This window comes from Poecilia latipinna, unplaced genomic scaffold (assembly GCF_001443285.1).
Source record: "Poecilia latipinna isolate Pla-1442-1.1 unplaced genomic scaffold, P_latipinna-1.0 Scaffold717, whole genome shotgun sequence".
In the NCBI taxonomy this organism is placed as follows: Eukaryota; Metazoa; Chordata; class Actinopteri; order Cyprinodontiformes; family Poeciliidae; genus Poecilia; species Poecilia latipinna.
In genome coordinates this window covers 160,471-185,115 of record NW_015113333.1, presented here as the reverse complement: position 1 = coordinate 185,115, position 24,645 = coordinate 160,471, and the positions used below count along the sequence as shown (strand labels likewise).

Here is a 24,645-nt window from a genome sequence, read left to right as displayed (position 1 = left end):
CTGCCTGTGTGCAGTAGTATTTTGTCTCTGCTGTCTTCCTTACCTATCCTCCCTCTTTTTGCTTGATAATAAAAGACAAGCAGTAACCACAGGTCTTTAGAACGCTCAGTGAACGGCTTGGAGGAGCAGTTTTCTGAGTCATAAAATTCATATACGTTGTCTGTGGTTCTTTTATGAAGGTTTGAGGAAAATACCTATCAAGCTTTTTCATTCCTGCCTAGGAGACAACACCGATCTACAGCTGGAATAATGTGTTTGCATATGAGAGACAATTCATATTGTCGCTTGTTTACCCTGAGACACTGAGAAACTTTTCTTTTAACCCAGCCAAACAAATTTTGGAACATTTTCCACACTTACTCGCTAACAAAGCGACTGAGCGTGTTATAGATGGCACAAACAATTTGCTAACATTTGCTATCAATCACAGTTCAGTGAATTCCTTTTTTTCCCTTTTTTCCCTTTTGCCTTTATAAATTTCCTTTTCAACTGCTGTCTGTTCTCTAATTGACAGACTGTGACTAATGCTTTCACTAAATCAATAAAATGGACTGTGGGCATGTTGGAAAGATAAAGCATGCTCTTTTCAAGAGCTTTTGCATCTGCAATATCAAAAGCCATGGCTGCCTTCACTCGTGTCATTACGTTAACAATGAATAAAATATCCCAATCACTGACCTGGAAACCACGCGCTTGGTTTGATTAAAAAACACGTAAAAATAAATTGATTTTCACCTGCCATCTCGTCCTGAAACGTTCCCCTGCAACCCGGACAGAACCGCTGCTCTGCGCGTCAGAGCTCTCAAAGCAGCAGCTATAATCAGCTCTGTCAGCTGAGATATAAACGTCTAATTCCTGCAGCCATCAAATTCTTCCACCCCGCTTACTTGTATCATGCTCGTATCTGCGGCTCTGGTCCCCGAGTGAGAGAATCTCTCCGAATGCAAACAAGGCCTGGTGAGCCAGCCAGCGGATGACACCGCTGAACATAAGTGATGTCAATTTCAGTGGAAGGAGGCTAACACTCTTTGGAAGTGTTAATGATGGTTCACTGTCATGCTGGCTTTAGTGGTTGAGAGACTGAGACACGGCTTTGATCTGTGCTCTCGGGCTGACAGGGCTCGCTGGGGTATCTGACGAGAACAGAGAAGTCATGGGCGGACAAAGTCAGATTTATCTGGGAAGGGCTGGAGCATAGCCGAAACACCATCTGTCCAGAGGACCTACGGAGAATTTGACCAGAAAGCTTGTAAACATGAGGATAACTGTAACCAAAAAGTCAATTTTGGGAGGGAGGACACTGCAACATCTATTGTACTCCGTGTTCAAAATCACAGAAAACAAAGAAAATCTTTCCTGTGAATCTGTTTATTTTTTTATTTGAAACCGGTATATTTAAATTATGGACTATTTAAACATAACCCAACATGGGTTGTTGGGTTGTGAGAGAGAACACAAGCAAATTGTGTTCTCTCTCGCAACCTGCTTTCCTGTCTGACAACTGTCAAACAAATGCCAACAAAGTCTTTTAAAAGAGATTATTGTAGCTTAGATTAGTCGATTAAACATGGGCCTGATGACAACAGCCCAGAAAACACACATAACTATTCAGTTAAGGTTATTAGACTCGTTAAAGAAAAAGAAAAAGCCTTTAGTTTATCAACTGTTTAAAACTCTGAAGTAGAGGGCACCTGTAGCGTCTAACAATGTGACAGGCCCGGCTTCTACACACATGATCTTTTGTCTGCCATGTTCTCACAGTTCCCTTTCTCTATTGAATACCAGCTAAATCATCTAAAATAATTAAAAAGTGGTGAAGCTATTTTCAATGCTGGTCAAATAGTTTTGTCAACCAGCTCGACAGGAAACTGGTCAACAACACAACAGGTTAACCAAAGAACTACTTCCTGTTCTTGGTTGCCTTGAGCTCACATTTTGTTTTCCTTCACAACTGTTTACATGTTTGTCTCATGGAAAGTAATATAATCGTCATCAACAACAAACTTGAACATAACTGAAGAGTTAGAAAAAAGAAAAAAAAACGAAAATTGCCCATATGTTCTACTACCATCTTACTATTACTTTGCCTGATAAAGTGCTGACGGCAGTGATTCGTTGGAATGACTTCTTTTCGATGGGAAATATAGGGGCACTTTAATATCTTGTGGCTCTTTTTACAATTCATTCATTCATTCATTCATTCATTCATTGATTCATTCATTCATTCATTCATTCATTCATTCATTCATTCATTCATTCATTCCTGCCCTGAGCTACAGCCAATAATGCTGTTAAGAGGAAACTCTCCTGCTACATGTTACTGCATGTCATTTTAGAAATTTTAATTTTCACACATTCACAGGTTTGCCCTCACTGTGTATGACCCAAAAATGATCATACAGCAAAAACTTCATCTTATAAAAATAGTGTAGAAAGAAGAAGAAGAAAAAAGCATTGCACATAATAATCAGATCATGGAGGAAGCAATAAAACAGAAATAACTCATGATCTTTTTGTAATGTCACGTTTCAAGTGTATATGCTTTTGTAAAACTGATATTTTCTGTTTTCCATAAAATGAACATGATCAAACAGCAGTTTAATATTACTCATTTGAACTATTATCAGCTTTTTAATATGACAGAAATCACTTGAACAATCTAATCGCAGATGACTGGCTTAACATATCTTGGTGTTATAATAAGCATGTTACCAACGTAAGTATTGCGCGGATTTGTGTTTATATCAGCTGTATTTTATAATTTTCATTTTTCTGGCTTATTACATTTGTTTTTTTTCTGTTGTGGCTCTTGACAAGCCACAAATTAGACAAGGCTAAAAGGCTGCATGGAGACAAACAGTGGTCATTAAAAGGAAAAGAAAGCATGTAGGAAAGAAAACAGGTGTAAATTACATGAAGGCCAAATCCAACAACTTGTAGCAATAAACTGGTGTGTATGCAAAACATGCCGACTGGGTACAGTCCATACCACCATGATGAGCTGAACCTCTGTCATTAACCCTGTTGTTGTCATGAAATATCCAAAACAGAAAGGCTTTCAGTGCTTTTTTTTCTTTTTTTTCCCTGTTGGAAAATGGTAACATGAGTGCTTGTTTACGAAAGGAAAGAACAGGGTCACAGAATGAGTCATAAATGCAGATCAAAAAACACAAACCCTCTGAGCTGCAGACCTGATGTCCCCTCAACATTCCAGTCCAATAAACCACATTGGCAACATGTGATGAGCACCAATAGTTCTTAGCAGAAGTATCTTAGGAGTTTTAAAAATCATATATACCTAAAGGGGGTGGGGGGGAGGAGAATTTAAAAATGAACCATGGGAAATGGACTGCGGCAAACCTCTCTGCCGTCAAGATCCTGATAAAAAAAGACAGTTGCATGAAGAGTCATTCACCTGTGTGAATTGCACCCATTGTGCTGTGCCAGAAGCATCTGTTGACGACGTATGAGATGGAGTAATGGGAGCTTAATAGCTCTGTCAGAGCTTTTGAGGAAGGTGAGTCACAGCTGTGGACAGCTTCCGCTCCTGTGCAATCAGACAAATAGAGCTTCCCCCCGCCCCTTGGACCAAATCAGGGTGAGTGGCGCATTTTAATTCACTACAATGAACTAATTTGTTTTCAGTCATTTACTGTCAAAAGTGAACCTTCCACCAAATTTCACTATGCATACTGCAGTAAGTCTTACAGCTTGTCCTGAAGCTTTCCTGTAACAGAATCCTCTTATCAAAACAAATTTCCTGAACAACCGTGTTGAATTTAATCTGCGGCAAAGAAAAATTAGAAATAATATGTATCATGTTTCAGCTAATTAGTTCGGCACACTTCCGGTCGGTAGTAGCAGATTTTGATCTCTTGATTTCCCTATTGGCAAATAGCCAGCAAGGATAAACCAGGAGTCTGAAGTCCTAAAGGTATTTTTTCTGTTATTTCATTGCAAACATGTTATCTTCAATCCAGTTTAGCCAGATTGTATTTAATCCCTTATGGTAAAAGCATGAAGCCACAAAGAAACAAGTCCAATGTTTCTAGATCTCTTGAAAGTTTCCATTTTATGTCACATGGAAACCACAAATGACAAAGTATTTCATTTAGGATTTATCTGTTTTATTATTACAATGTAGTGCATAATTCTAATGTGGACGTGAATTTATTCATGGTTTCAGAATAATTTTAGAAATAAAAAAAATCTAAAAAGCATGACACGCATTTTTATTCAGTCGCACTGAGACAGTAATTTGTAGAATCGTCTTTTGCTGTAATTACAGCTGCAGGTCGTTTTCTGTATGTCTGTCAGTTTTGCACAACTAGACACTGAAATTATTGCCCATTATTATTATTTCCCTTATTTGCAAAATAGCTTGAGTTCAGTCAAATGCTCCAGTTGGATCTTTTTAATTGGATCTTGGTCTGATACTTACCTGGACTAACACATTAATATGCTTTGATCTGAGCCATTTTATTGTAACTGTGGCCGTATGGTTACCTGCTGGAAGGTGAACCTCCACTCCACTCTCAAGTCTTTTGCAGCCTCTAACAAGCTTCTTTCCCACATCGCCCTGTCATCTTCCAATCACCACTGACCAGCTCAACTATGCCTGCAAAACAAAATCCTTCCCACAGCATGATGCTGCTACCACCGTGTTTCCCGTGGAAATGGTGTGTTCAGGGATGATTTTCCCCCGACACATTGTGTTTTGCATGCAAACCAAAATATATATATATTTCTTATCTTATTTGACTGGCTCATCTTTTGTTACTAGACAGTTTTCCACTAATGTTCTCCAACAAACATCTGACAGATTCGCATTACATGTATTTCTGCTGGGATCACATTAAACGCACTATTTACTTATAAGATATCCTTGGCTACTGGTATTAGTTGCACCAGATTTCACTTAGTGGGATCAAAGTACAGGGGGTTGAATACATGTTAGTGCAACACTTTTATAACACTACTTGCATTGGTCTATCACATAAAACGACAATAAAATACACAACACTGCAAAATACAGGGTCTTTGTCGTCGGGAGCATTGCAGCAGGCTCACCTAAAACAGAACCAAGGTGGGACGACAGGCACACTGTGTGGCAGCAGTGGCAACTCGGAGGATCAGTTTGTCAACTTGTGATCCCCCTGACACTTAAAACCTCATATTACAGTTTGTCAATTCCTCTTGAGAACTGTATTTCATAATTGCAGCTGAAAAATGAAAGGGAACAATAATTTATTGCTCATGATTTTAGTGTGAGCAGCGCTTGTCGAGTGAGCATCTTGTGGCGAAAGAGGCATTATTGAGTTTACTCCTCAGAGTAGATGCGAAATTGCTTGTCCATTTTCAGCCCATAGATCCGTCTGAGCCCCGCCTGTGCTCTCTTCAGTGCAGGAGGGGATGATTAGGTAAGACGGTCATGTGTGGTTATGACAAAGACGGGGATGTGTGAAAGTGTGTGGGCGAGATGGGCCGATTTGATTATGGAGCAACCACTTGCCCTAAGGGGAAGAATGTGATGAATGAGGAAAAAAGAAGGCTGTTATTGAGTGTGATAGGGAATATCTTGTTTCCCCGCCTGCTTTTATAGCATCTTGATTGCATCTTAAAGTGGTTTAGGACAATTTTTGTACCAAACATGACTGTACATTCACATTTCTGTTGGCTTTCTGCACAGGTAAAGCTGTGGTAACGCTGCCTGCTTTTTTATTTATTTATTTATTTTTTCCTTCTGTGTTTCCTGGACAGGAATTTTACCAAACATTTCTGGAGTGAGTGTAAAGTAAAAAGCAACCATCTAAAACTGGGTTAATTTATATTTAAAAATCAGAAACTGAGGACCAATGTCAAGTATTCATCTTAACTTGAAGAGACATACAATAACTGTAAAGTGTTAGTGAAAAGATTTTTGCTTAATTGCGTTTAAACAAATTAACGGTTAATGTTTACAACGATGCACACTGCTTCCTGTATTTCAGTTTTGTACAGTAGAGTTCACTGACCGTTTTCACTGTTTAAATGCCACTGAAATCCTAACCAAATCAAAAAGAATTTAATTAATCCCATGAAAACTGAGTTGTTTCAACAAAATGAACAAATCAATTATTCAAAAGGAATTAGAGGGACAGATAGATCAAGCTGTCAATCTCACGTAAGCTTCTTCTTGTGGCGCAAAGTTATTGTAAGAGGTTATTGCACTGGGCTAGAATGACTTTATTTATTGGTACTTATTGGAGTGGAGCTGAAGGATCCTCAGACTCATGGTCTGGAGCTGTTTAATCAGTGTTGTCCATTATGTTAAGATTGAGCAGCATTCATCTTCTCAACATTACTTTTTAGTGGATTCGAAGCTCCCACGTTACCTGGTTTCTTCATCATCATTAGCCCACTGGCTCAGATGAATTAGTACTGAAAAAGTGGCAACACAGGCTTGTAACAATGCAACATCCTGTTTCAAAACACGGCTCTTTCAGAAATAGCCTTGATTCCTTTTTGTTCACACGCTCGCTGGAGCAATTTCCATTGAACAGATATCTGTAAACCTACCCCTCTTCCAAAAATGAAAATCACTTTCTAAATACTGCTAGTCCCTTGCAAAGCTGCTCGATACCTCTCGAATTTCATCACATCTAGTACAACCAAATGTCTTCAAGGGTCACCTAATAATGCCTCATGGAGTTCTTGTGTCATCTAATCGCGGCTGCTCTGTGAAGGCCTCGGAGAAGTTGAACTCGGTGAAAGCCTGTTCAGGTCACTGGTTTGTTCCGGTTTTCTATCAGTCTGACCTTCCTTTTCCCTGAAGCAAGTAATCTATTTCATCCCTGGCCAGGCAAACCCAATGGAGAAAGGGCAAAGAATCACTTTGTGACGGTATCACCGCATTCATATAAGTCCCACATCGTATTTTTCTTGGAAGAGACATGATCAAAGTGTTGGAAAGGTAGCAGAGTGACGGAGAAAGAGATGGGGTGAAATCTTCAAGAGTTTGTGTGAGTGGACTTAGGTAACTTAAGAAAAGGTAAACAAGATTAGACTCTTGATCAATTTTAGGCAAAATAAAATATGTCTCTGTTTCAGAGTAACGTTTCATGTAGTACTTTGCTAACAAAGCAAACCCTCCGTCTTCACTCTGCCTCTGAGTGTTGTTTCATCTGCCTTCATAGTCTCAAAGTCTGATTGAGAGACATTAGTGTCTGAAATACTTTCCTGCCGCCTTGTTCCCAGTAGAATCCATGGTTTTGCAAGACCAATATTCATGCTGTGTAATTTTTTTCAGCACTCGTTAATTTAATTTTAGAGGGACTTGACGCCTACCTATGATGATGGATAAAAAGGGTGGGGTTACTCGTGGACTACATCTTTGGGAGACTGGTCTCGGTTTGGAGATTAAAGGGGAAGTTCTAATCACAATGTGGAGCTACTTGACTTCATGCTGGGTGTGCACCGATACTGTAGATGTGACTTATGCAGCTCTCCCAGGCGCCTGGTGCTGTTTGATCTCACACATCTGAAGGAAGACTACTTTTTTTTTAAATCCTCTGTGCTTATGACAGGCAGTTTTGTATCATTATACAGTTGAAACCAGATATTTGCATATGCAGTGGAGAAAGAGAACCTTTTTCACACTCTTCTCATACTTAATAAGGAATAATGTTTCATTTTTATTTTTGGTCAGTTGATGTTGATAAAATTATTTCTGAATTATTGTTGATTGGCTACAATGTAAGGCTTATATTTAGAAGCCTTATATACTCCTCCAAAAGAATTAGCTCACACAATTATAAGCAAGAACACATAATTTTTTAGGGATAAATTCTGTGTTCTTGCTTATTTATTTTACCTATATTCTGTCCACTAGTACTTCAGACCCATAAAATATGTTTTACTCAAAGCTCCACCATCTAATGTGTTTACAAAATAAGTTTTTTACACATAGATCAGCAAGAACTTTTTTTTAGTTAAGAGTGGTGTTACTTTAAAACAGTGTTACTCAAGTCAAACTAAAATATGACAATTAGTAATTCTGTAATTTACCAGGACGTTTTGTGCCTATTGAACAGATTTTAGCCTTAATTTCTTCATATCATCTAATTTACATAAAAGATTGATATGTTTATTTTTATGAACAATCACAAATTCATATGGTCTGTATTTGTTTTTTGTTTTTTTTGTTTTTTTGAAAAGGGGGATTGTTCTGAAGAAAATACAAGTGACTGATCGAGAAAGATTGACTATATCATCATTTTTGGTTTATGAAAACACACATAGCTGCATTATCAAGAAAGCAGTGACAAGGCGTAGCTGTAAACGACTCTATTTGCATAGTTAGTTCTCTCATGATATTTTCTGAAATGATCAGAAATAGCGCCAGTAGAAACAACATGCTTTCAGGTGAACTTTCAATTTGTCCAATTCTTTGGTTTGTGATTATTATTAAATAAAATCTAATGAGATCCACATTTGTCCCAGCTGCACAAGTGTACTTTGAATAGAAATGAACAAAAGTACTGTGCCAAACTATGACTGTGAACTTGTTAAATTACACCTTCTAAACATTTGCATGTTCCCGTGTAAACATTAGCATTTAGATTAAAGTACCACGGCGCAGAAGTGAAGCCTCGCCGACTCACAAGAATGACTGCAGACTCTAAGTCTGGATGACATTCATGGCTGCTGAGAGAGAATGATCCACGTTCTCTTTTTTGGTGTATCTGGAGAAGCTCATTAGCCCAGAGAGAAGGTCCCGGAGGCAAACAGAGGTGGAAAGCTGACATTAAAATTTTCTTTCTGCAGCGACCCAATTCTCTAGTATAATTATACAGTTCACAATGAACTAAGTCTGATCAAGTGTCCAAAAGTTTTACCCCAGGATGTTGGTTTTAAAAGTCAGAGACACTTTACCTTTTCTCGTTGTGTTTATTCTTTGTTAATTTATTTAAAGAATGAAGTTGTAAAGGCAAAGAGATTCACATCTTTCCACGTTGTCTAATTGGCGTGAGCTTTAAAAGGCAGTTGTCTGATGGGCAAATGAAATGCAAGGAAATACTTGTTGTTTTTCTCAAATTACTTTTTCCTTAAAATTAACCATCACATTTTTACACCACGCACACACACACAAGAAAAACACAAATGCATGAATCCATAAATATTCCATGAATCTCATTTTGTCGGGGTCCTAACCCTCCAGTATGTGCTGCTGCTTGTTAGGAATTTTCTGATGATCCCGGTCTTCCCGGGCAGGTTGAAGGCTCCCGATGTGTGTCTGGCCGGCAGAGCGGGAGTCTCCCTGGAGGAGATCTCGGTCTGAATAATTCAGCAGCTGGTGGGAAAAACGATCCTGCTTGGTTCTGTCATCGATCCGACACTAACGCAATGCCAGTGCGATAATTTGGACATAGGTGATTGAGGATTTTAGGGGCCCCAGAGTGGACTATATTTGTTTTAATTGAGTTTGTTCTAGGTTTTAGCCCTACGGAAGGTAAACGAGAAAAAGTAATACGGGGAAAATATCTTCTTTATTGTTAAAAACTTTGCAATGAGAAAGTGATATAGATTTTTTTTTTCTATTTAATAATTACATCCCTTTGATTCAATTTTGCAGTTAGGACAATAGCAGGACACCAAAGTAATAATGAAGACAAATAATGAGAGAAACAATTTAAGTGATAGAGAGAAAGTGAAATGTGTTGGGACAACTCCTCTAACTTTAATAAAAGTGTGCTCCATATGCTTAAGCCACCGCTTCGTTCTTTTGCTCATAAACATATTACTGTCATTCTTCCGCCCCCACAGCTCCCTATATTGCTCGTATTACACATTTCCTTGAGTCTCCATCTGTTCACCCCACTCTTATTTGGTATCCTGTTGTACAAGTCCTCCTCCAGTGTCCTCTCCTTTCTTTATTTCTTTTTCTTCTGCATCAATCTCTTGCTTTCTCATCTCAGCCAATAGAAAACATGGCTGAGATGCCATGCTTTCTATTGGTGCAATAGATGTTGCACCAATAGATGCAACATCTATTGGTGTTGCATCTGTTTTTGTTAGAATCCATCCATCTTCTGAGAATAACGTTTATATCCAATGTCCTGAGGCAGAATGTATGTACTTTTTTTATATATATATTTTCATTGCTGGATATAAAACTCTTTTTTTTTTTAAATATTGATTTCTTTACCCAGGTTTCTTTCCAATTCTGAGTTTAAATCCCGGTTTTGTGAAAAATAATAAAAATATTCCCGTCTTTACGTAAACACTCAATGGCCACTTTATTTGGTACACCTGGCTACCCAGCTCAGCCCCCATCTATCTGGTGTCAACAAAGAGTCCTTGGCGAGTCCATTATACAAGATGTTATTCTTCTGTTCCGCCGCATCTCAAAGCTGCTCTGTTGGATTTTGATCTGGTGACTGTGGAGCTTATTTGAGAACAGCGAGCTTTTGTCATGTCCAAGAAACCTGTTTGAAGTTATTTAAGATGTGCGCATTATTGTGCTGGAAGTAAAGATAACATGATAGGTACTCTGTGGTTATAAGTGGAAGAACATTGTCAGCAACAATATTGCGCTTGCCTGTGGTATTTTGCCAAAGCTGAACAGCGCTACCTATGAGTCCCCCATAGGTAGAGCTGTTGCTGGCACGTCTCTTTGTTAGATTTGGGATTTTTATTACCAGATATAATTGCATTATCAGTTTTTTTTTTTAATTCCATGTCATTTACCCTTTTTGTGAAACTTCTTGTAAAATTTGTCTGTGAAAAGATGCCATATAAATAAACATTGTATCTTCGTCAATGTTTTAACATGTTGTGCTCTTAGTGATGGTATTCGGCATACCTTGGCTGTAGCAAGTGGTTATTTGAGATACTGACAACTTTCTCTCCTCTGACGTCAACAAGGCAGTTTGGTTCACAGAGCTGCTACTTGCTGTTCATTTTTCTTTGTCAGGCCATTCTCACACCAAGTGTGCTCTACCCCGGGGTGGCTTGTTATTTGGTTAAGAACCCTGATATTGCAGGTGCAGCTACTGTGATGTCTGACACTGTAAAAGTTTGGATTTTGCAATGAGGCTGAAAAAACAATCTTGCATTTGTTAGTGTTCTTGACAGCTCCTTGTTTGATCATATCGTTAACATCCATTTCGATGAAAACGCACACCTTTTGCTGCATTTTTCCAATACCTACAGGTTTGTATACCTGTAAACATGTGCAATCTCCAGGTGTCTTTCAGAGGTATTGTGTCCACCCATTATTTCTCAGCACTGAGTAAGTTTTGATAGCTGAAAATTTTTTTGCTTAATAATTGATTGGATTACCTGGAACAAATCTTCATTGGAATCTTTGCCTATTGAATTTAATTTCAATGCAATTTATTTCTCGCCTTTGTCTTTCTGGGGTTGCTTTTAAAGCTAAGATGGATGGGAGCTATAAAGTACCTTTAGTATGTTTTTAAAAAATGGAAAAGTCGTTTTAAAAAGGTTATTTTAGCTCATGCCCCTTTAAGATGCAGCATTTCCTGTAGTCTATCGTCACGTGACTCCACCCCATCCAGTATGTGACAAGAAGTTAAAGAGATGATGAGGTTGAGAAAATGGAGGGAATTTCAAAAGTTGAAGCGGTGGCAGTAGAGTTGGTTGGAGCAAGACTTTATGGCTGCAGTCTGGAGACCTTTTGTGTTGCCAGAGCACACGTATCATGGCGTTCGCCTGGTCAACTTAAGCCACAACCCTCCCTGGTGATATGTGATGTGAGTTTTTATTTTGAAATGTAAGCTCATGTGCAGCATGGTATTCATTCACCAGACAAGCACCACGAGGTGAGTGCCGTGACATGGGAGGTCTCCAGGCTGCAGTCGTACTTGTCTCAGTTGAGCTTCCAAAAATTCCTTCCAAAAATCAATTATTTGACAAGATTTTAGGTTCAGCAAAACATTTGAAGTTAAGTCATTTCATACTTCTAAACTTGCTCAGTTGTGCCTATTTTTCAATAACACAACGATGAAAAGTACACCTTTTTATCATTTACTTGAAGACGCTGTGGTTTTAAAGTCCATTAAAGTGGTGAAGAAAAGTGCTGTCCAGAGGAATCCTACCATCAATATAAGTGGCTGTGAATTATTTATGCTTGTCTATCACACTCTCTATTGTTGGAGGCACAATGGAGAATGTGATAAGCATTCTTTATTGTGAACACTAACCCAGTAATAAGTGGGTTAGTGTTATTGTCCACTTATTGCTATTGAGGTGAACTGCTCAATATGTCATGATATTGATTTCAGACCACATCGCCCAGCCCTATTTAGTACATTTCGTTGCCCGGGAACAGCAGTCAGAGAGTTTGCCATATTGGACAAGCATACTTCAAATATTTCCCAACGAAAGTAAAGAAGTCCTGTTGATCGCCCTTGCTCTGGTTTATGATCTCTGTGCGATCCATGAAAAGTCTTATGGGTGCATCACTGGGCTGCTCAAAATTATTGATAAGGTGTTCCTTGATTGGTCTAACGGTGCAGGAATCTTCTGTGCAGTTCATTGTTATGGTATTTGCATGTCTGGTTACTGATTGCTGCATATATGAGCTTGTATCAGTAGCAGCTTATCCATGAGGCTTGTCCTTCATCCCAGAAAACTGACTACACTGGCTTCTATTCAAGGTTGCAGCCTAATCATGTCTACACCAACATGGCAGTGGTCCAGATGACCTAATGTTACAAACTTTAAACATTAGACTGGCCTGGTTCACCTTTTCTGTCTTCATGTCAATTGCAACTGAGAGATGGGACACCTCTCGGCCACTTCAGTAGGTAAAATATATCCTACTTGGGTTTTAAGCAATAAAAGCATTAGTCATGATGTTCATGGACGTAAACTAAAATAACATGCTGGGCTTGCCTCTTATTCCATGCTGCGTCTTGGCTCATACCACCTCATAACAGTAAAGTCCTCATAAAATCTGTGAAGAGAGTTTCTGTCTTTACAGCATTTTATAGCCTGTTGTTTTTTTTTTTTTAAGTATTTACATTTTTTATTCTTGTATGACAATAAGCATGACAAGAACTGATATATAATGTCAAAGATATGCTACATATTTGAAAAATATAGACTTTTTAAAAAAACTTTTGTGTTTTATTGTTTGTTACTTATGTTTTATATAATTAGAATGCTTGGTTTTAGCTCTTAGGGCTTTATGTACTTTTTTGATTTTATGTTTGTCTATGAAATTTACAGTGCCTTTTCACTAATCTACATCATGGTGTTGCCTCAGTTCCACATCTTCTTGGTTGTTTTATTTTTTAATCATTGCTTATTATCCTCACTTACTTGTTTTTTTTTATTATGTTTGATTTTAAGGATTTGTATTATTTTTTGTGATGGTTAAATGTGTTTAACCTATGTAAAGCACATGCTGCTCGGCTCTATAAATATTTGTCTTAGAACTCACAAATGGGAAAATAATAGAAAAACAACCTTTTTCTAGCTTTTTCTAAAGTATTAAATTTATTAATGTTCACTAATCTTCATTAATCTTGCTTTGCATGAAGCTATTACTCAATGTCATCAGTTATCACAAATAAATTCATTTTTTACATATTCTCAATATGTTCAGCTGTAATGGGCACAAGCAAGATGTTAAGAACAGAGTGTGGGTTGCTTGCATTCAGCACAGACCTGTTTAACTCCCACAAACCATTCTTTCACTAGAAATTTACATTTTACATGGCAACCATTTGCTATTATATTCACATGCTTGCATCCAGCTTTGTCTTTGATGCTATCTATTGAACATTGTGTCGACAGCATCATTTAAACATGCAAAAAAAAAAAACAGCATTCAATGTGTTTCAGTGTCAAGAAAATGAGCTCATCTTAATCTCTAACCTGTGGAGGAGTTCATATAAAGTAAACGGCGTCATACATTTCTTCTTCATCACAATATGTGGGAAAACTGTGCATATATGCTGCAATAATGTGGAGCAATCTCGTGAATCGGCACATGCTCATGAATCACGCCACAACTGAGCAGCACATCCATTAGCTCCCAAAGTTTTCCTTATTAGCCTGTGGCAGCTTGTTTCTGCTGAGTTGCGCTTCGTTCCAAGTCAAGAATCTCGGCAGCTCAATATTCACATCTTCAAAGAGAGCCACTGATCCCTAGATATTTATCATCCCTCTCTCTGCCTGCTCTCTCAACACTTGGAGTTGGAATGATGAGGAAGCTCCCGCAGGTTAGAGGAAAGGGGATGTCTAATTATTGTGGTTTGTGTCAGATTTCTGTAAATAAAGTTAACAGTGTCTCTGGGTCTGTATAACAGACGCTTGTTTCTTCTCCCTGTGCAAGAGGAACTCCGTTATGCTCGGTCTATTTCTGATACAGTCTCCCAGGACTGTATTCCCTTCACTCTTTCCAACTCCATATGCACTCACACGTTCTCTGACACATTTTTTCCTCCTCTTCAGTCTTCTGCTTACATTTTATCTTGCCTTATATTCACACCCTCTTTTGATTTCACAAATTCCCATGAGCACATAGCCATAAATATAAAAATCTAGCACCCTCCTATTAAGGGATCTAGTTTCTTTAAAAAAAAAAAAAAAAAAAAAAAACACACACACACAAAAACAAAACTCATTTACATTGTAAAATGTGCCTCACAAAGTTAGTTTTAAACCCCTATTTGTATTGCCAGTTCCTTGGAAATTGACTATGCAACTCTAAACTTAATTTGGTGACATTTTATTGTATAACTGCAGACTAAAACAGCTTTAGAGCGTATTTGAGAATACGACACCTAATTAACAAAAACGCTTTCTTTCATAATCCTGTTGAATAAAGGATTTCTTTTGACAGTTAATGACTCTTATGAAATTATTCTTTTTTTGCTTTGCTTTGCAAAAAAAAACAAAAAAAAAAACAGTGACCTAAAACTGCAAAGACTGCTGGCTTGTGGGAATGAAAAAGACCTCATTTGGAATGAGAGCACTGTATTTTACAGTAATTGCTGGAGTCTGCTTGCAGACATGCACTGTTTTCCTGCAGATGAAAGCCTCTAAGTCCCTGCATTTTTAACGACAGTAACAACTGTTTGATTTTCTCTGGGCTCATTTAGGAGCCGCATTCACCTGTACAATAAAGAGCTGAAGAATTTTTGGAGTCGGCGCATCTTTGGGTGGGGTTTGCTGTCAGATTTAGGGCAGCACCATTGTTGTCTTGGGGCTGGGGTGTAGGCAAGGCATCTGCTGTGTGGGGGGGGGGCGCACTTGACATGGTGATGAAAGAATTGCTTTGATGATGTTTTGTTTCAGCAGACCTACTTTTGAATTTACCCATGTTAAACTGCTAATTGGTTGGCTGCTGGTGCCAGAAGTATCAGCTATTGCAGCCTTTTTCCCCCCCCAGTATTTTTTAACCTTTTCCCTGTTTAGTATCTTCAAAAATCTTCCAGCTGAGCTGTGGATCTCTGCAGCTCCTTCAGAGTTGCCACCTCTTTTGGCGCTGATTAATGCCCTCCTTCCTCAGTTCAGGGTGATGACCATTAGTGGTAGTTTTGCCCTACATTTTCATTTTTTTTTTTATAATAATTGACAGGACAGAGTTCTTTAAAATGTTCAGAGCTTGCTACCTTGACCTGTCTGCTTCGTACCTCAGTACCTTGGTCTTCATGATGCTGTTTGTTCACTAAGTTCTTTCACAAGCATCTGGGTATTCACTGAACAGCTGCATCCACTGAGATTAAACTGCAATCTGAATGATATATTCACATTTACATGATATTTGAAATGAAATGGTTGTACTGGAGCTATCACGTCTAAAAGCGTCTGAATAGAAATTTGTTTCACATTTTTATGATTTAATTTATTTATTTTTTGTAAAGATGAACAGTAAAGACTCAGTTTTTCCTCCCTTTAATAATTATGCACAATTTTGTGCTGGGGAATAAATTGAAGTTTATGGTTTTAATGTGAGAAAATGTGAAAAACAAGTGGATGAATATTAATGCAATATTTTGTGTTGATATTTGTGAGCACCTTTGACCCAAAATCCTCTTTCCATCACAGCCTGTACCGACAAGCCGAGGGTGAGGGTAAGAACTTGACCAGTGAGACAAAACCATCATGCAGCTCTATCTTTAACAACAGCCTGGAGCACCCTCAAACCTGCAGACATTTATTTTTCCATCTGTCAATCCACTGATTCCTTTCTCACCCACTCACAAATAAGACTGCAATACTCCTCAAATTCTCGACCCCAGGAGACCATTAATTTCCAACCTGGAGCAGACAGTCGATGCCTTTTCCATCTCAGAAGCCAAGCTTTAAACTTGGAGGTGCTCATTCTGACACCAGCTTTTGCACATGTAACTACAAACCGTCCTTAACCATTTGCCATCTTTCGCTATTGCGAAGATCCTGAGGAACTGATAATGCATGTGCTGTTTTTTGTTGTTTTTTTTAAAGCATTGATCTACTCTGACAAAACGCTGAAATATTACTATGAATCTCAAGAGTAAAAAACAATGTACTCACATACGACAGATTCCCTGCATTTATGCATTTGGAAAATATTTGCCACTCTGTAATTATATTTACAGCTCAATGAAAATGTATTTGCCCTCTTACAGGTTTCTTCTGTTTGCTTTGTTTTTCACACTTGACTATACATCTTTCCTAAACCCATTTTTGGCCATTCAGAGGTGAACCTGCTGGTGTGATTTGGATCATTGGATCATTGTCATGTTGTCATAAAGGGTCTTGTTTAAGTCATTTTTAATTCTGCAGATCTCTGGGTGTGGCTTGCAACATTGAATACAACTTCCTAAAATACGGCACATTTCAGGTTTATGTTTTCACATTGGGACAGTTCGGTTTGGATGGCTTTTTGATCTCAAACGAAGTACTTAACAAATGAAATAATCGTCTGGGAAATGAAATCACTGTTTGCAAACTGCTTTATTATGTTTATATAATAAATTACATAATGCTTTATGATGTCTGATATAAAAAAAAATGTCTGATGGTTTGAAACATTTAATTGTGACTATATAGCAAAAACGGGAAAAATCATTGAACAGCAATTTTTTTTTCTACAACTCTTTAACAGTGTGTATAATTAATCAATTTTGTGTACATGCAGTGACAAATAAGCAAATAATATATAAGAAGATGTAAAAAAAATGCAATACCTTGTTTTTATTATTTGCTGAATTTTTTGTATTTTTTTTTAAATCAAAAATATCTGTTAATAAAAGAAAGGAAACTGAAGAGCAGTGGCAGGATGAAGATGGTTTGAGGTTCTGCTTACCAGGACAGATAATGGTGAGGCCATTAGAGGAATGAAACGCAGCCAACAGTTAACAGAAGGTGGAAATGACAGAGATAAAGAGGAGGCAGTAGTGGAGGACATATGGGCCGGTTCAATCTGTCCAACAACATGAACTAAATTAGGAAAGACGTGGAGAGACGGAAAGAACAACTGGTTGGTTCTTGCATGATAACGCCTGCATAGATTAAACTCAAATTCACTTAAAGACAAATAAACTGAAATCACTATGAATGAGTGAGAAAATTGTTGTACTATAAATTTGAATTACTCTTAAAAGCAGGGTGAAATTAAAAGCAGGAATAGTATATTTGCCATGTTACAACAAGAAATACATTTTAAAAAGGTTTCTTTAACTTCCTTAGTTTCCTTTACATTTTTTACAATATAAAATATTTGAGACAAACAGCTTCAATTAGCCTTTCCAACGTGGCTCACAGAGGTGGGTGTGAGGCTTATAAGAAAAGCTGTTTCTCACATTCACAGACCTTCATCTAATCTTCCTATGGACTTGGACGGCTTCAGAGACAACCCTTACGTGAACTCACAGTTCCCTCTAATGTGTGATGACAGAGTATGGAAATTTCAACACCGACTGGATTCTGAGCTAAAGATGAAAACTTAAAAAAATGAAACGCTACATGGAGTCTCATGTTTCCCTTTGGGTATTAGTGTATTTGTAAATTAAGTTAGAACAACAGAAGCATCTTTTGTCCATTTTGCAAATGAAAAGAAACTGAATATCTCCAATTTGCTGTATTGCACCACTAGTAAAAAAAATAAAAAATAAAAATAAAGACAAACTGATGATTTAACAAGAAACATGAGTTTTGTAAATTTAGAAATATACAATGATACAAAATAGCTTTTTGCCCAGATGAAGAAGAACAACTTTCCTTTAGATATAGGACACTGTACAAAAGGTTTTTGATGCCAAAGCAATAGAGCGACTTGCCTTGGACATGAGTGAGATTCCTTTCTTAGGATACTCACGAGAAACTAAAGCGATTTGACTCTATATGAAACATCTGTTTAAGGTATTTCTCCCTAACAGCGTATCATCTCCGCTAAAGCAGTTTTGTCAGACTCTCAGCACGATAAAAATTCTGACCATTTAGTACGGAGACGTTTTTGCTTTATATCATCCTCAAATGTGTTTTTAGTCATTTCTCATGCTCTTAGCGAGTTTCAGTCATTTAAATGCTGTCGACAACCAGCATGCAGCTACAAACAGGCAAAGAGGTTTCGTAAGGGTAGATAAAAATGGAGTAAACTGGGGAGGGACATGAGCTTTAATGAGCATTGCTTATGCTCTGCAGAGAAAGGGAGAACAATTTCTTTAACTAGACTTATGTGTTGGCACTACATTCATTTTTCCAATTTGTTGTTTTGCTTTTAAAAAAACCCCACCATTGACAACTTTTTTGCATTAGTTTTCATTAGTTCCTCTCAATGGTATTGCTTCTGTTTTTTAAAGAGAGCACTCTAGTTGTTACTGCGGTGAGAGCAACCCATTTAAAATCCTCTGTCAGGTGTTTATTTGAATGACTTGTGACTGATTGTCTTAGAATATCAGTGTGAATGTCTTGAATATTCACAGATCAGTCAGAATTGTATGGCCAGATCTGTAGTTTATATATATATATATATATATATATATATATATATATATATAATTTTGATCAATTCTTCAGAAGAGCACTAAAGTGAGTTTTAGCCATGCTTCAGTGAGAGGTCACAAATAATTTATATTGTGAACATACACAACATCACTCTGCTGTGTTAGGGAGCAGTCGGTAACAGATTATTACTAAAGTTGTCATTTGGTGTGGAATTTACACTCTCATTTATACCTTCAATAAGTGGATGATGCAGACAGCAATACTAAAACTGTAGCCTCCTTGTGTTTGTTCCAGACAACAACCATTTTCCTTCCTGTTAGTTTCTGGACCAACTTCCAGGGCATAGAAGAGAAAAAGCGTCATATTTTTAGATTTCCAACCTGGAAGTCATTGATCAGGGCAAGTCAATAATGAACAATATATGGTTTCTAGATTATCATTTTGTTTTATATCTATGATAGAGAGAGCTCTAGAGCTAGAATTTCATCACAAAGCAAAAATGGTTCTACTTATGGAGACTGGGAATCACCAAACTCCATTTTGGTTGAAATTGTCAAAACTTCCATTAAAACTTTAATTTGAATTTATTGCTCCTTTGTTTTGTGATGTAGCACAGCCATCTACAGTTTTCCATTGTACGTGATATTGTGAAAACTTGCATGCATTCATACGGCAATAATAAAGCATGACTTGAATTGAATTAGTGCCTCACACTGCAAGCTAATGTACATCGGAGAGCTGCGAGAGTTGGTGCTTGGAAATAGTCCAAATGCAATAACATTTTTATCTGGATATAAACTGAATAAATTTAACTTAGCAAAGCTGCCAGTTATCAGAAAACAAACACTGGTGAGACATTCTACTATGTAAGCCTAAAAATTAGACAATTAAAATACTCCTTTTGAAATTACCTCTGTTGGAGCAAATTAAATAAAATAAAATGTGGCATGGGAATTTTTGATGGCTATGTTACTCAAATAAAATCAACCATTTATTTTTTTTAAGTCAAACTGACAAATTTGCTTTAGTCACAGCCCATCACAGTTACAGCAGACTTTTTGAATGTGATGCATAAGACAAAAAAAAATACAATATCTTAAGTCTTTATGTGCCTCTTTTCTGACTTGAAACAACTCACAGAGTTTGATCTTAAAAGCTGTGAGGGAGGGACTGAGACTGGTACAGCTGAAAGATCAAAACAGACCGAGGCTGATGAAAGAGCAGAGCCGGTGGTTTATAGCAAATGGAGGAAAAAGGAAACAGGAAAGAAACAGAAGCAGAAACTAAAACCTGGAGGGGCCAGCAGGCTTTGGCGCCTGGAGTGAGAGCTCTCATGTCACTGTGGTGACCCTGTGAACAAAACAAAACAAGAAAGGCATTGCTTCCAGGTACAGAAGCCCCGTGGCAGACATTATAAAAAGGTCAAGTGAGTCTGATGGAAGTAGAGAACTCTCAAATATGGGCACAGACTAAGTTAGAGAATGACAGATGAACCAAAAGTGACTCAACACCAGACAAAGTCTGAACTGCTTCTAATTCAAAACTAAAATTTCACATCTTGACAGAAAAGCAGCTACATGTACACATTGTTTTATTCCTTTTTTGGAGGGGAGGGGGAAACATATTTAAAAGAGTTAGGATTACTGGACTGAGAGGGCGATGAGCAAATCAGCTGAGTACACAGACTAAGCACAACAGCAATCAGGAAGCCATTGTACAGGATCTCATACCCTGCAATCTTCTGGGGTAATGTTGCTGCTGGTAACGTTAGTTTGTAACCCATGAATGCACAAATGAGCCTGTTGGCACACACTTTGCTTTTTACTTACAACTGGATGTGTAATACAGGATAAACAAAGGAGTCTAAGTGCAAATTTTCTTTTTTTATATAATGAAAATTTGAAACTCCCATGTCTATGTAATTGGTGTATCTGTAAAAGCCTGGTGAAAACACCCATTTTCTAAGTTTGACCAAATTTTTTATCTCTTGATTTTAACCCTCCAGCAGCTCCAGGACGGGTTGATTGGACCCTTATATTACTGTACGTGGACCCAGTAGGGTTGCACTGACCCCACTTGCACTTTTAAACCTTAATATTCCTAGAATAACAACCCTAAACAGGAAAAAACATATATAACCTAAGCTATCGATTCTTAAGTAAAAGTATTCTTAATATACATTCATATGTGAGCACATGAATAAAACAAAAGTTAGGAAAACCTGATATTTAATCTAAGTACACTTATTACTCTCAACAAAGAAAAGTACATTTTCTATTGCTTAATTGAAATCCTGTTAAGTTCACATTGGGAACTGAAGGGAAATATGAACATGAAACTTTAAATTTGAGTTTGGTCCTTTAGTAAAGGATTATTTTACTGTTTTTTTTAAAGAGTAAACCTATTTAAGAAAGCCTTGCAACATAGCACATGAGAATTGAGGTTCAAAGGACATTAAGTGGGTCTTCCAGGCTCATTGAAACATCATATGCAGAACAGAGTCAAGCAGGCGTGAGACCAAATATAGGGATCAATTACGTACTCAAATATGTGCCAAGGCTTCTTAGTTGGAGTATAAGTATACATTCTTATGCTAGATTTTTTTTTTCTTGCAGCAAAGGCTAAAAGATTAAGATAATTATTGTCTAGTGTCCTTGATGCAAGTGTATAGAAATCAGACAAAAGACGCTTTGGATCCAATTTGGGATTTTTTTTAAATAAATTTGGATTGCATTTAATCATTTCTCATTCACAATCTAAAATAGCAGAATATTCTAAACATTATTGCTTTTTATGGAATAATGATCACATCTTAATATTGTGGAGCAAAAGGTAAGGCTTAACTACATCATCCCAGAAAGACCAGGCCCCCTTTGCAAAGATTTATCTGTAATAAGGATTTTAACAAATATTTCAGTGCCAACAGATTTTATCATGTCTGTTTCTCAATTTAACAAATTCTTACATCTTAGAGCCTAACAGTACCTCAGTGTAGTACTGTGCACATCTGAAGGAATGTCGCCTCTTAGACCTCAAATATTTACAGAGAAATAGAGAAAAAGGACCTGATCCAACACATTAATAAACAAGTCTCTGCAAACCTATTTCTTGCATCTAACTCTAAATGAAACATCTTATATTTTGACCAAGAAAAGCAGTGGTGCCTCTAATTCAACACATTTCACATATTTCCAAGTTACAGTTTTGCTTCATGACTTTAGATGTATTATTTCTGTAGCGGTTTTTTCTCCCTTTGGAATTGCCAGCAGGGGTCTGACCATCAGAATGACTGAAAACATCTGCCTGACCAAAAAAAAAGAATAAAATAATGATGAGAAACGAATGGCTGGTGCGGAAACCATACATGATGCAAAGTAGTTTCCCATTTTCTGCCTGAAAACACTCTTATTTTACCATATGATAATGTGCTGAGAGTCGAACAAGAGGCAGAATTACGGAACAAGAATGACTTTATGGAGCTATTCTTTTCTTTCCTCTGTTGCATACACAACTAATTTAAAAGGGTGTTCTAGATTACCATATTGTTCTTAGATCATTTTCGTATGTGTGAGATGTTGCTGTATTTTTTGTTTGTTTGCTAAACATGAGAATAGATGCCTATCAGTCAAGTTTTGTACAGGATTTTAATTTTAGACTTTTCACATTAACCAAATTTAGCAATAAATGCCATAATTATAAAAATTATAAGGTTTTCAGATTTTCTGATGTTAAATACATCTTTGTTTCGCTACTAACCTTTAATTACTTACTTAACCAGAATGAGTATGAACTGTTTCAATTATCTTTTCAATTCAATTTATCTTTTTTTTTTCTACCAGAAATCTGCTGGACAAAGACACCTTCTCAAAGTCCGATCCTAGTAAGTACTTCATAAAGAAAAAAATGTTTCTGTCTGATTCTTGTATTATATGGCCTTTTTCATATTGTTTCTTTCTATGTTTGTAACTTCATTTTTATTTTTTTTTTTTACATATTTGTTAACACTATCACCAAGTTGTGACAGTATCGTATGAGACATAATCTGTGAAAAGATTGAGCATCGCTTCAGGTGAAAAACAACCAATCAGAGCCAGGATGAAGCTTTTAATCATATTTGTGTACATGCTGCTCAACATGATAATGGCAGAGAAACAATTTGTCTTATTAGAAAAATCATTTATCCACTGTCTTTGGTGTGTATTTGTGAAGATTACTAATTATTTTGAGAAAGCAAAATAATTAGTTTTTTTCACAGATTGTCTGTCTTGTCTTCTACTGTCATGACATATTTATAATTTTGAAGACGTCTTTTTTTTATATATATATAAAAACTGTGTACTGCAGGTTGAACGTTTTGCCGTCCTGTCATTTCTGAGAATCTTTGTTTTACTTTAAGAGCTATTACTTGAGTTCAACTTCTTATATTACCACTTTGTTTGAACTGGCTGTATTTTTTTTTATTTGGTCTTTCTCTCTGTTTTATGTTTCCAATGTTTCCTGCACAAAATATATTATTTTTATTGCTGTTTTGTACTTTTTTCCACCCCACAGTGTGTGTACTGTATACGCAGGGTGTTGAAACCAAACAGTGGAGAGAGGTGAGTGTGCACACAATCACACACGTACGTCAAAGAAATGAATCCTTCCCAATTAAGCTGCAGTAGTTTGGTTAAGACATAGCATTTCAGTAGCTGTTTCACTGCGGGCTTACAGCAGTTTATTATACCGATTTATTAAAAGCTTCTCAAGCATCATTTTTCTGAAAATGTCAGAGAAACATCCGACTAATTGGGGCTTTAAAGCAAAAGAAAAAGAAAAAAGAAAGGGATGATCAATATGTTGGCATTTTGGGGACTAAAAAGCTCTCTGTCGAGGGATTAAAACTATTCTCATTGTACTTGTTTACTTTATGAAGCTTATTTAGAATGAGCACCAGTTCTCTCTTTGTCATACGATCTATTTGCTTGCCTTGTAAATAGCCATAATAATGTAGGCAGGTATCAGCATTGACGCTGCTTATCCAGGGAACAGAAAAGAGGAGGGTTTAAAGTAGTTACAAATAAACAACATACACAAGTGGACAACTATACCTATATGTATTTCTTATTTTAGGTATCTAATTATAGTGGGACTTTGTTATAAATAAGAAAAAAAAACTTCTAGTTGTGAAAAAATACTTTTACATGAGTCTTGATGAGAAGAAGCAACAATTTCATTAAAACCTTTCGAGTTGAGAACAAGCATGTGGTCAAAAGAGTCTGTCAAGTCTGCTCTATCTAACAGTTTATTCTGTTCTTGGTTCTGATCAGTAAATCTTCTGACAGAAGGTTGTCACTGTTAGTGGCTGCTTCCCATCACAGGGAAGAGACGGAGCTGTAGGTGTGACGTTGTGGATTGTTGTGCACCAAGGACTTTGTGGAGCTCAGCACAGGTCATCTTGGCATCTACCTTTTGTGAAGAAAAAGGGGTCTGTGTTTGACGTTAAAGAGGACAACTTTGATACGTTCTGAGTACAGGGAAAATTAGGCCTGAGAATCAGATCAGTCCCCTGCTGTTTGAAAACACCGGGTATGTAAAATGGACTGAACTTATATAATGATTTTCAATCATTTTGACCACTCAAAACATTTTACACTAGAGTCACCTTCACCTAATCATAGCCAATTTAAGTGCCACATTGAGATGTGCCAGGACAAATCT

The 24,645-nt window shown here is 37.2% G+C and overlaps 1 protein-coding gene across 3 annotated transcripts in view; it reads left to right on the top strand.

The window, feature by feature from the left end:
• The window catches only part of LOC106955215 (copine-8-like), a 137,508-nt gene that overhangs the window by 9,857 nt on the left and 103,006 nt on the right, over positions 1-24,645 (top strand). For all 3 annotated transcript variants that reach the window (XM_015045254.1, XM_015045253.1, XM_015045255.1), the window contains exons 3-4: positions 22,785-22,825; positions 23,497-23,543. In XM_015045254.1, coding sequence (XP_014900740.1) covers positions 22,785-22,825; positions 23,497-23,543 — 88 coding nt within the window. The remainder of the gene's footprint in view (positions 1-22,784; positions 22,826-23,496; positions 23,544-24,645) is intronic.